Genomic DNA, 12,501 nt, shown 5'->3' with positions numbered 1-12,501 from the left:
CTAGCTTGGGGGGGGGGGGGGAGAGGCACATACACACACATGCATGGGAGGGAGAGATTTTCTCCGATTGCCACCTAGACCTCGGGTGAGAGGAAGTGAATGAGACGAGTTCTGGCTTAGGGGAAGTAGCAGACAATACTGAGACGGCAAAAGGTGAGGAAGGACATGGCGTGCTGCCTTCCCAGGGCAGGAGAATCCTTTCAGGGGGAGCTGGGGCCAAACAGTGAGTGCCTCTGCATTGCCTGCCCCCTCCCCGTACACACACACACACAGGGCAGCTCTGCCACACAAGGGGTGTAAAGAAGAGAAGTCGAATGCGCCCTGCTTCTGGGGCGCGGGAGATTGATTGGCGATCCCTGGAAAGTGACCCGTCTGATAAGGTCGTGATTCCTGGAATAAGCAATTAAGTGCAAAATAAACACATCTTAGGGATTCATACCACGCACGGACTGACATCGATTGTAGTAATCTGGTAAATGACCTCGCCGTTGTACCCGGTAATAAACATATGAGTGCTTTATCGTCCTATAGGCAGCCAACGGTGGGGGGAGTGGGTAGGGGGGAAGAACACGTTTGATCTGGCTGAACCAATGGGGCTTGCTCACCTTTTGACTTGATGAAGCGTGCGTGTGCGTGCATGTGTGTGTGTGAGTGGAGGATTTAATGCCATTCCAGGATTCCCAGAGCTGTCCCCCCCGCCCCACTTGGTAACGCCCTGCCTGCCTCACCCCTCCCCCACCTCTGCTTTCTTCCAGGAAGTGATCCTCAAGCGGGCAGCGGACCTAGTGGAGGCGCTCTACGGGATGCCTCACAACAACCAGGTGAGGGGGGTGGCCTCTGGGGTTCAGCCTGCAGCCCCCCACCATCCGCGGACACGCTGGGCCCCTGCTGTGCTGAGGAGGAGAATGCTTCACCGGGAAGCCTCCAGCATGGCCTGTTCCCGTTCCCGCTCAGACAGGGCGGGAGAGGGGGACGCAGGTCCACCTTCTTCCACCAGTTCCAGGGTTCAGGGACTACATCTACGTCCCCGGGGTTGGGGGTCATCAGCTACGCCCCGGCCCTGATGCCTGGGGGCGGGCGGGGGGAACCCCAGAGTCCCTGTTCGTGGGCCCCGGGGATGGGAGGGGAGGGCCCAGGGGCTGTCTGCCCAAAGCTGGCTCTGGTGGGGTGGGGGGGCGTGTCTTCAGGTGGGGGTCCCTGCCGGCACGCGGAGGACTGATTGGGGGGGCTCCCTCGGCAGGAGATCATCCTGAAGAGGGCGGCCGACATCGCCGAGGCCCTGTACAGCGTGCCGCGCAACCACAGCCAGCTCCCGGCGCTCACCAACACGTCGGTGCACGCGGGCATGATGGGCGTCAACTCCTTCAGCGGGCAGCTGGCCGTCAACGTGTCTGAGGCGTCGCAGGCCACCAACCAGGGTCAGCCGCCCGCCGCTCCTCCCCCAGCCCAGGACCCGGGGCGGGGTGGGGGCGAGGGGGCGGGCGCAAGCCAGCAAAAAGCACTTTCGCCAGAGCGAGAGCACGGAAAGGGGGAGGGGGTGCAGGAGGCCTGCCCCCCTCCCCTACTCCTGCCCCCCTTCCCCCCAGAGGGGTTCCCCTGAGCACTCCCAGGAGGGAGCCCTGAGCACCCCTGGGTGCTCACCTCCAAAAAGAAAAAAAAAATGTCCTTAGTGGGTATTTCTGAGTCTCCACCGCAAGGAACTAGAGTCCCAGGCGTGGGTGCGGGCGGATGCCCCCCGCCCACCTCGCAACCCCGTTTCACTCTCTGTCCTAAACCACGAGTGGCAGACGGCAGAGTGGGCTGGCATGAAAGTTCCAAGCCCCCAAGCACAGCCCCCACCCGGGGCATAAGTTTCCCCCTGAAGTCCAGGCACCGCTCGCACTGGGGATGTCTCAGTGCTCCCAAAGGATGATTTCCAGGCCGAGCCCCGCCCCTTCTCGGGGCCCCTCCCCCCAAGTATCTCTGAGCCCCAGAGAGGCGCCTCTTGCTGGCCCCCCAGTTTAATCACGGCGTGGGCCCCAGGACTCACCCCCACCCCACCCCTCCCGGGGACACACCCCCCCCCCCCCCCGCCCGGCGTCCTCTTCCTGCCGGGACACACCGCCCTCACCTTGGCTCATGCCCCTCCCCCACCCCCGCTCCAGGTTTCACCCGTAACTCCAGCAGCGTGTCCCCCCACGGCTACGTGCCCAGCACCACGCCCCAGCAGACCAACTACAGCTCGGTGACCACGAGCATGAACGGGTACGGCACGGCCGCCATGTCCAACCTGGGCGGCTCCCCTACCTTCCTCAACGGCTCCGCCGCCAACTCGCCCTACGCCAGTAAGTGGAGCTGTGTGTGTGTGTGTGTTTGTATTTGTCTCCTGCGTGTGTGTTCCTGTATGTATGTGGCTTCTAGATGTTTCTCCTGTGTGTCATATGTATGTCCTGTGTGTATGGGGGGGTGGGGGTGCATCCTGGTCTCCACAAAGAAAGGCCTTGCCCGCCTCCAGCTCTCCCGAGCACTTAGAACATCACTACACCTTGTGGGGAACACGGGGGTCCCCCATAAAATCAGGCACGGGAGCTTGTCCACCTACCTGACCTTCCCCCCCCTCCCCGCCCCCAAGAAGGACCGTCGATCTGGGGACCACCCAGAGGACAGACTCTTCCTGCCCCTCCCGTTGCCAGCAGCTCACCTGGCTTGCCTGGTGCAAGGGCTTTGTGCTTATTGTTCTATTTGCATTTAGGCAGATAAAACCGTCCCATCTGAGAGCCTGTTTGAGAATTTAATACTATATTTGTGAGCACGGAGGAAATCAATTAATGGAAATTAAATGTTTGAAGTTTTCGAGGTCTGACAGCTATGTTCCCCTCTAGACTGGGGGTGGACTGGAAAAGAACTCACGACATGCCTCACCCCAGAGCCGACAAGATCCAAAGACTTGCAACTATTTGGCCAAGGGAAAAAAAAAATTGGGGGAGGGTCTCCAGTAGGCCTTCACGCCGTTTCACCCGCAGACGTCTGTGGCGTGGCACTGGGGTGGGGGGCGGGCATGGAAAGAACTTCAGGGCCACCCTCGATGCCCCCCTCACAGAAATAACCAACTTCCGAGTGGACCCAGTGAAGGACTCCTCCGTCCCCGGGGTAGAAACGTGACTCAGCTCTCAGAGCTGGGGAGAACAGTGGTGCTGTATTGCTGCTGCAAATAGTCTTTTTCTTTTCTTTTTGGGTCACACCCAGTGATGCTCAGGGGTTACTCCTGGCTCTGCACTCAGGAATGACTCCTGGTGGCGCTCAGGGGACCATATGGGATGCTGGGAATCGAACCCGGGTTGGCTGTGTGCAAGGCAAACGCCCTACCCGCTGTGTGTGCTATCGCTCCAGCCTCGCAAATAATCTTTTGTTTTGTTTTCGGTTTGTTTTGAGTGGGTTGGCACCGTGGTTGAGGGCGGGTAGCTCTTTCTCTGCCCGTGGAAATGGGTCGGACCTCATCCTGCAGATGGGATTGTCTTGGCTTTTTTGACTTTTGGGGTGAAATTTTATGCTCGGTGCATGAGAAGTTGTGGGCTTCTCTCCTGTGTGGGTTTGGAACTAGCAGCAGGTTGGACACGTAGGACCCCCATCCCCATCCCACAGAGAACCTGCCTCATCTGGGGGGAGTCCCAGAGTTGGGTTCCCAGAGAGGTCGTGTCCAGAGATCTGTCGCTTCATTGTTCTTCATCTGCGAATGTTTCAATCATGACCTGAAAATGAAAAGGTGGCATGCTTAATTAAATCAATAAACTAATTGCTAGGTGGGAGCAACTCAATCTCGGGGCTGGGATTGCGCCGCGGCCCGGGCCCCGCGCGGATCCGACAGAGGAGGCGGTAGCTGTCAGACGGCGAAACTTCGAACATTTAATTTCCATTAATTGATTTCCTCCGTGCTCACAAATATAGTATTAAATTCTCAAACAGGCTCTCAGATGGGACGGTTTTATCTGCCTAAATGCAAATAAAACAATAAGCACAAAGCCCAGCTGATTTGGATTTTTTTTTGCCTCCATAATACTTAATTATTCATAAGCCATTCGTGGTGAAAAATTCCAAACAGCATAAAAAAAGATATAAAATAAGACGTTTCCAGCGAAGAGCGCACCCTCTCTGAGCTGGCGGCTGGCGACTAATAACGCCCTAACAAATGGGCCCGCCCGGCTGTATTTCAGCCCCTCCTCTAACACCGCCCCCTGCACACCCCCCACCTCTAAATACACATAATGATCGCATTTGCCAGGGAGATTAATTGCCTTCCTCAGTGAACCAGCAGGATTTCGAGTCTACGAATATTTAAAAATCAAACCTCCAGTGCAGGAGTTTTGCAATTTAAATGGGTGCTATTATTGAGCGCACTTTTTACATTTACAAATCCTAAGAGATGGATAAAAATGCGGGTCTCATTAAAAGAAAAAGTATAGTTTGCCGAAAACCCCAGGATACTCTCGCAGTCCAGCGCCAAGGTCTAGGGCAGGGGCCCCTGGAGGCTTTCGTGCCACACCCAACACCCCTTTCCCAGGGAGCACTGTGCTGGGGTGAGAGGGAGGCTGCCCTGAGTATCTGGGTCAGCGTAGGGGCCACAAGCTAAGAGGCTTGTTGCTTTATCCGTGACTCGGGATGAGGGACACCCCAAGATGCCTGTGGAGGATAAAGCCACAGTTCATGTTACAATGTAAAAAAAAAAAAAAAGTATGGGGCTGGAGTGATAGCACAGTGGGGAGGGTGTTTGCCTTGCACGCGGCTGACCTGGGTTCGATTCCCAGCATCCCATAGGGTCCCCTGAGCACTGCCAGGAGTGATTTCTGAGTGCAAAGCCTGAGCATCATGGGGTGTGACCCAAAAAGCATAATAACAATAATAATAATAATAATAATAATAACAACTGGGAAAGTAATAGGACGTGCCCAGGACTGGATTTAAAGGACCGAAAGGACCTTTAAAGGACCAACTGAATTTAAAGGCTTCCTCCTTTCTCCCCAGGAGACGGGAGAGGCTCCAAACTTCTGCCCTTGAATGCAGCAGATGTTGTGTGAAATCTGCCTCCTAAAGTTGCCAAGAGGCTTGTCAGAATGAGCACTGCAGGCTGAGGGGTCATATAGAGCACCCAGCCCTTGTCCTCTGGAGGGGGGGCTCCACAGACTTTCCCTCTCTTAGCAGGAGCCTAAAGCTCCGCCGCCAGGAAGGCTTCCCTGATCCTTCCTCCAGGAAGTCTCCCTTGGTTTCCCTTCCCCCACAGGGCTGGCTTCCCTTCACCCTATTTGGTGGATGCCGGTTCTTCTTCTTAAATGTTTTAAATGGAGTCACCCTGAGATACACAGTTGCAAAGTTGTTCATGATGGGGTTGCAGTCCTACAGGGAGCCAACACCCGTCCCTTCACAGGCGGACATCTCCCACCACCAAGGTCCCGGGTTACCCCCAAACCAGCCTGCCTCCATGGCAGCCACTTTTCTTCTCTGTCTCTGTATCTCCCCTTTCTGTCTCTCGGTCTCTCCCCTTTCTCTCTGTCTCTCCCCTTTCTCTCTGTCTCTCCCTGTCTGTCTCTCCCCTGTCTCTTGGTCTCTGTGTCTGTCTCTCCCCTTTCTCTCTGTCTCTGTCTCTCCCCTTTCTCTCTCTCCCCTTTCTGTCTCTGTCTCTCCCCTTTCTCTCTGTCTCTCCTCTTTCTCTCTCTCTGTCTCTCCCCTTTCTCTCTGTCTCTCGGTCTCTCCCCTGTCTCTCTGTCTCTCCCCTTTCTCTCTGTCTCTCCTCTGTCTCTTGGTCTCTGTGTCTGTCTCTCCTCTTTCTCTCTGTCTCTGTCTCTCCCCTTTCTCTCTCTCTCCCCTTTCTGTCTCTGTCTCTCCCCTTTCTCTCTGTCTCTCCGTCTCTCCCCTTTCTCTTCCTGTCTCTCTCCCACCCGTCTGTCTCTCTTCCTCCCCTGTCTGTCCCTCTTTACCTTCCTGCCCCTGGTGCCAGTTCTCAGGGGGGCACATCTCTGTCCTGCCCGCCCCCCCCCAGGGCACACGCAGGAGGCAGGGGTGGGGCGGGGTGGGGGAGCACCGGGCCTCGCGGGCAGCCCGCGCCGCGCTGACCGCCCCTTGCCCCGCCAGTCGTGCCGTCCAGCCCCACCATGGCCGCGCCCACGAGCCTGCCCTCCAACTGCAGCAGCTCCACCGGCATCTTCTCCTTCTCGCCCGCCAACATGGTCTCGGCCGTGAAGCAGAAGAGCGCCTTCGCGCCCGTCGTCAGACCCCAGACCTCCCCGCCGCCCACCTGCACCAGCACCAATGGGAACAGCCTGCAAGGTAGGCCACGCCCCCGCGGCCCCCCAGCCGGTCCCAGCGCTGACCTGGTTCCTGGGCACGGGCCTGTCATCCTCTCTCCGTCTGTGCTACTGGGGTGGGGAGGAGAGAGGAGGGGAGGGGAGGGAGGAGGGGGACATGAGCTCTCATGGGGGTGGAGAGGGGGGAAGCAAAAGGGTCGTCCCTTGCTCCCCAAGCACCCCCACACCCAACAGTCTCTGCTCTGGAACCCATCCGTGCCCCCACCGGCACTGGCTGACCCATTTCTTCTCCCCTGGAACCCGTCGGTATTTCCCCCTCCCTGGGATTCCTCTAGGCCCCCCTTGAAAGCCCGTCTGTCTGTCTGTCTTTCCTCCCTTAGAGGGGGGCAAAGAGGGGGAGCAGGTGCCCAAACATCCCTGTCAGGGCCTCACCCTGAAATCGGCCTCCTCTTGGCCCCAAAGCTGACACCCCACACAGGCAAAGGATGAGACTGGTCAGCCTTTTTTTCTTAAAAGCATCACTGTCACTGTCATCCCGTTGCTCATTGATTTGCTTGAGCAGGCACCAGTAACGTCTCCATTGTGAGACTTGTGACTGTTTTTGGCATATCGAATATGCCACAGGGAGCTGGCCAGGCTCTGCCCTGGGGCCGGGATAACCTCAGTAGCTTGTCCGGCTCTCTGAGAGGGACGGAGGAATCAAACCCGAGTCAACCGTGTGCAAGGCAAACGCACAAGGCAAACACTGTGCTATCGCTCCATCGGGGAGGGCATTTGCCTTGCACACGGCCGACCCGGGTTCGATTCCCAGCATCCCAAGGGCCCCCACAGCACCGCCAGGAGTAATTCCTGAGTGCAGAGCCAGGAGTCACAATTAAAGCACCACAACTTACGTATTTATATCGAGCAGCAGCCCCACCTCCAGTGTCCCCTCCCTGCTACCCCCCTGCCTGTGACGTCCTTTCACACAGTCACCTTGAGTTGTCACAGGGTCCCCCGGGGTGGGTCTCAGGTGTCCGGTGTCTGCACACACACCCATGTCCCCATAATGTCCACTTCCCTCCACCACCTCAGAGTGCGGCGGGAGAGTCTCACGGGCGGCTGCAGAGGGAGACCCCCTCCCCAACCCTTCACTGCAGGCTCCAGGCCCGGTCAGGGCCCCTGACACTTTGGGCAGAGGTTTTGGGACTGAGAGAAGGCGCTGCAGGACACTCAGCCCTTTCCTGCTCTGGATAAGCTCTCGACAGTGCCGACTCCAGACTCTTGCACGGGGTCGGCCTGGGCAGCTCAGCCCCGGGCTCGGAGGGTCCCTCTGCCAGTTCCAGGCCCCAGAGGACGTCATCCAAAGGAGGCCGTCCCCGGGGCCCGTCCCCACTCCCCGCCGGGTGCATAGCCCCCGCAGCCCAGGCCGGGAGGGGCGCTCCAGGTGGAGTCCAGCCTCGAAGGCTGGTTCCCTCCTAACACCCTCCGCGGGCTGGGCCGGCTGACCCTCCCCCCCTTGCCCTCCCAGCACCGCCACTCCCCCCAACCCCCCCCCCCAGCCTTAGTCCCTGGCCTCACCAAACGCGGGTGCGGGACAGTGCAGGGTCGCTGGCCTCGTGACGTCTTGGCACCCATCCACGGGGCCGTCATGGAAATCTGCTGAGCGCCAGCAAGTCCCTATGGGCAAGTCCGGGTGCCAGCTGCCCTTCTGGAACATTCCGGCACCCTTGCCTCTAACCCACATAAGCAACCTCATGCGTTGCAGCACAGGGACAAGGAAAATAGCTCCGTCCTCCAGCCCTGGGCATGCCCCCGCGGCTGTGAAACCGGGCTGCCTCCGGGAGCGCCCCCCCCCCAGAAAAAAAGGAAATAAAAACCGGACTCCTCATTCTGGCCCTGCTGTAGCCCCCACTCCCTAGGCACCAGGGCACAGAGACCCTTGCCGAGGGGACACTCCTGGCCATCCGGGTGCAGGGCTTGGCGGCCAAGAGGTGTCTCTGGCTGGTTTTATTGTCACCATCCTTCCCACTGCTGTCAGGCAGGGGTGCGAGCTCATCTTGGGTCGGGGAGGGGGGGAGGAGGCTGCCCATCCGACCCATTCCCTGATCTTTGGGGGGGTTAAGTTGGTCTGCTTTTGGCAAGAGATACTTCCTGCTTCTAAGAAAAGTGGCTTAGGATGGCTTCAGGAAAAAAAAAAAAAAAAAAACCAACTCCAGGAGCTTTGGGGCTGTGAAAAAAAAAAACCAAAAAACGGTTCTTGCAAAACAACATTCAGATGATTTACGTGTAAATGAATCAGAAACATGTGGATTAAATTTCCTTGTGAATACAGATGGGTTTAAAAATTAACGGAAAAAGTGTTTGGCAAAAAAAAAAAAATTTTTTTTTTAAGGAATTAAGAAAATGTCAGGGGCAAAGGAGAGAGAGCAGGAGAGGCTGAGGGCTTGCCCTCCCGGTCTCCCCCTGCTTGCCTACCATACAGGGTTAGGGGGACTTGGGACTAACTTAAGAAACAGACCCAAAAAAAAGGTGGGGGAGCTGGAGCCATAGCACAGCAGGTAGGGCATTTGCCTTGCACGAGGCCGACCCAGGTTCAAATCCCAGCATCCCATAGGGTCCCCTGAGCATCGCCAGGAGTAATTCCTGAGTGCAGAGCCAGGAGGAACCCCTGTGCATTGCCGGGTGTGACCCAAAAAGAAAAAAAAAACCTGAAAAAAGGCCCTTCCCGCCTCAGCCCTTGGTGCAGGGGTGCAGTGAGAAGCGGGCTCCCCCTGGGTCATGTCCCCCCCCCCCACCAGCCCCCTTGCAACGGCCACTGCATCCCAGCCTGTCACTGAAGAGACGGTACCGGCAGAGGGGGGTTGGGTTGCTGGTGAGCTTCCAGCGGAAACATTTTGGGTCGCCCCCAAATCAATTTCCCTGTGCTGCCCCCTCCCACCCCACCCCTGTCCTGACCCTGACCCCCTTCCCATGGCCTTTGTGTCCAGCTTTCCCTCTGCCAGGGACATGCCCATTTTTGAGGGGCCAGTGCAGAACCCGGAAGTGACAGGGAGGCCGGAACCCCCACCCCAGACCCCAAGCGCCCACCCGTGGCCTCTGCCCTCCACCCCCGCCCCCTTCTCTGCTGCCCATGCCCTGTAAGAGCTGCTGGCCGTGGGGCAGGGCTGTTCTGTTTTATAGCTTGGAAAGGGGGAGACAAAAAGACCCACCACCGGGAAATCCTCACCATCCTGTGAGGTTCGGGGGGCTGTGACTGGCCCGGCAGGACCCAAACTCAGCGGCGACAGCTTCTGGGCAGTGGCCTGGCTAGCACACAAGCTCCCCGCCGGGAGTCGGGGCAAGCACCTTTGCCCGAGAGCATCTTTTTTCTTCGCACTCCCGGAGCCGCCCGGAGGCTGGACCACTGATGCCTCTTTTCTCTTCTGTCTGCAGCTATTTCTGGCATGATTGTTCCTCCCATGTGAAAATTGCCTTGAAGAAACTTTTATTAATGAAGAAGTTGGATTCTGCCACAGAGAGTAATCTGATACAAGTCCCAGCGTGGAACTTTTAAACTCAGGCCTTTTAAAGAGAGTCACAGTAACTGCAGATTTTTAAAACAAACAACATCACCGACCTTGCTAATACTGAAATCGGAAGGGGTCTACAAGTGCAAGGTGATGGTGAAAGTTGGACCTCCCAGGCTTTTTTTTTTTTTTGAGGGGGGTGGGGGAATATATTTATTCTGTGTCGATAAAAGCAAATCTTTCTTTTCTTTTTTTTTAAGCTTAACTCCACAATCATTTGTCTTTTATAAACCGTAAAGCTGTATACAAGGGACACTATAAATAAGACTCCGTGTTTTAATTTATGATGTTTAAAAAAAAAAAGCTGTGTAAAGGGAGAATGAAGTGGTGATATTTACAAAAAAAAATGTTAAAAAAGGAAAAAGTCTAAAAAAGGTCGGAAAAAAAAAAAAGCTTGTATGGGACAGAATAGGAATGCCAGTTAGATTTTTTCTAGAAAACTCAAAGGGTCGGCTTTTGCGCCTTAAAGCATTTCCCATGGTAGTTAGCTCAGATGTGCATTTCCAATATCTGACACGCCCCCCCCCTCCCTGGCCTGCCGGCGTCTCTCCCCCCTTACCTCCCGGTCTTAAGTCAGCTGTGCAGCCTGGAGCGTTCCAGGAAGGCGAGAGAGATCCCCTTTCCCTCCAACCCCGACTCCAAACTCCAGTGTGCCTCTAGATCTAGACTAAACCCCAGACCAACTCTCTCCTACTCCTGTCAACCCCGGAAGCCTCTTGGGGGCTTGGAGGAGGCGCACATCCCTGCTTGAGACACTCCTTTGACATGGCGGGCGGGGGATGAGGGGTGGGGGGGCGCTGGGTGGTCCAGGCTCAGAACTCTCCCCAGAACCTCTCCCCTTGACCTGGCCAAAACCCCACCCACATGCCCAGGTTCTTCGTTGCAAAGGCCCCTTCCGAAGCTGACCCAGTCATGCAGTTTCCCACAGGAGCTGGTACCTGTCCGGGCTGACCCCAGCTCTCTTCATGGGTGAGAGTGAAGGAACGGGAGAGGTTAAGTGCTTTGGGAATTCGAGTCATAGCAGACAGGGAGCAAGGCCAAGAAGGTAGAGATCTCCGTCCGCAATCGACTTTTCTGTTTTATGGGAGTTTGGGCCCTGATTATTATCTGGGAAGTGTTCTTAAAAAAAAATAATAAGAATTAGTGAAGATACAGCAAGGCTCTGAGGATGCATTTGCCTGATATAATTTTTTTCCTTTGCTGTTGTGTTTTTGTATGTAGTTATAAATACTGTAGATTTTTTTTGTGATTTTTTTTGCCAAAGTTGTTGTTCTATTTATACATTTTATGTCTTTAAAACAGTTTTTCAATACCACAAAAAGATTTTACTGCATTTTTTGCGAAGGATTAAAAAAAAAAGCTCACTACCTTTAGCTTGCACATACTTGCAAAATTAAATAAAAGGCTTTTTGTTTTAAAGAGGATTTTGTAAAATATCCATATAAATAATGTATTTATCTTTGGAATTTGTACATTGCTTTTTCCCTTCTTCCTTTTCCTCCAACCCCAATTTATTTTATTGTGTATGTTTGCTATGTGAAAGTGCGGATTTGTTTGTCCACTTACAGTTGTATTAGCTGTTTCAATGTGATTTTTAAACATTTCATTTATAGTTATTTTTAGTATTGTTTTAAACCATGCTTCAATTTTTTTTAAATTTCCACCCAAAAGCCATTGTCTATTTTTGTATTATTTGTAAGTTAAGGAGTTTTTTCCAGTATATGGCAAAAAAAAAATAGTAGCATATTATTCTTGTAGCATTTAGTTCTGTAGATTAAAAAAAAAATGTATCCTTTGCTTTGGAAGCTTACAAAAAAAAACCCCTAATGCTGTTTTACTCTATTAATATGCATGGGATCTCTCCCTTTGGAGTGACGCATTTTGTGCATTAAATTCGGGGGAGAAACTTCATAGAAATCAATGAACATACTTTCTTTCTTAAGTCTGCTTGTATATTTCCTCTGTCTTTCACATAAATATAAACCAGCAGATTGGATGCCTTAACAATGCAAATCATATTCATTTCACTTGTACATTGTAACTGTGCGCCAGAACTGTCAGTCATCAATAACATTCTAAGAAAAAAAGAAAAGAAAAAAAGAAGAAAAAAAAAAAGAAATCGAAAAGCACAAAAGAACTGTTTTTGTTACCTTAAGACAATGTAACTTTTTCTAGCAGAGCAAGAAATTTACAACTAATGCTGCACTGTGCATGCCCCCATATGGATTTTGCAATGGTTTTCACTAGACTGTCAAGAGTGAGAATTTTTATGGGTTGGGGCGGGAGGGGGAGGGGAGTCGAGGGAGGGAACGGCGGGGAGGAAAAAGCTGATTTTTCATGGTTGGACATAATAATAATGATGATTAATAATAATACAATAAAAACTGGAAAATGTAAGCAAGGTGGACGCATTGCTTCTCGGTACTCGGAAAGGTTGTCTGAATCGGTGTGGGAACGCTGCCTGAAGATATGTTATACGATTTAAAGCCATATTTTGTCGTGAGCCCCTTAGCTGTTGAAGGAACGGTCAGCCGGTGAGGGGTCCGGCATAGACCCAGACGACACAGGACACTCAGCTATCAGCATGTGTAGTGGTTCGAACTTTTCTTGGAAGCCCAAAGAGCCTTTAAAATGTGTATGATTTGTGTTTCGTTGCTTCTATTTATATTGATGAGATA

At 53.8% G+C, this 12,501-nt stretch overlaps 1 protein-coding gene across 4 annotated transcripts in view; it reads left to right on the top strand.

Moving 5' to 3' along the window:
- Nucleotides 1–12,091, top strand: part of EBF1 (EBF transcription factor 1) — a 396,016-nt gene extending 383,925 nt beyond the window's left edge. For all 4 annotated transcript variants that reach the window (XM_055129018.1, XM_055129017.1, XM_055129016.1 and 1 more), the window contains exons 12-16: nt 756–821; nt 1,241–1,418; nt 2,145–2,324; nt 6,103–6,297; nt 9,690–12,091. In XM_055129018.1, the coding sequence (XP_054984993.1) occupies nt 756–821; nt 1,241–1,418; nt 2,145–2,324; nt 6,103–6,297; nt 9,690–9,721 (651 nt within the window). In that variant the 3' untranslated portion in view covers nt 9,722–12,091. The remainder of the gene's footprint in view (nt 1–755; nt 822–1,240; nt 1,419–2,144; nt 2,325–6,102; nt 6,298–9,689) is intronic.
- The last annotated feature ends 410 nt before the right edge of the window (nt 12,092–12,501 follow it).

Source organism: Sorex araneus, chromosome 2 (genome assembly GCF_027595985.1).
Source record: "Sorex araneus isolate mSorAra2 chromosome 2, mSorAra2.pri, whole genome shotgun sequence".
NCBI classification, from domain to species: Eukaryota; Metazoa; Chordata; class Mammalia; order Eulipotyphla; family Soricidae; genus Sorex; species Sorex araneus.
Note: the sequence above shows the minus strand (reverse complement) of the source record. Positions and strands in the feature narration are given on the sequence as shown.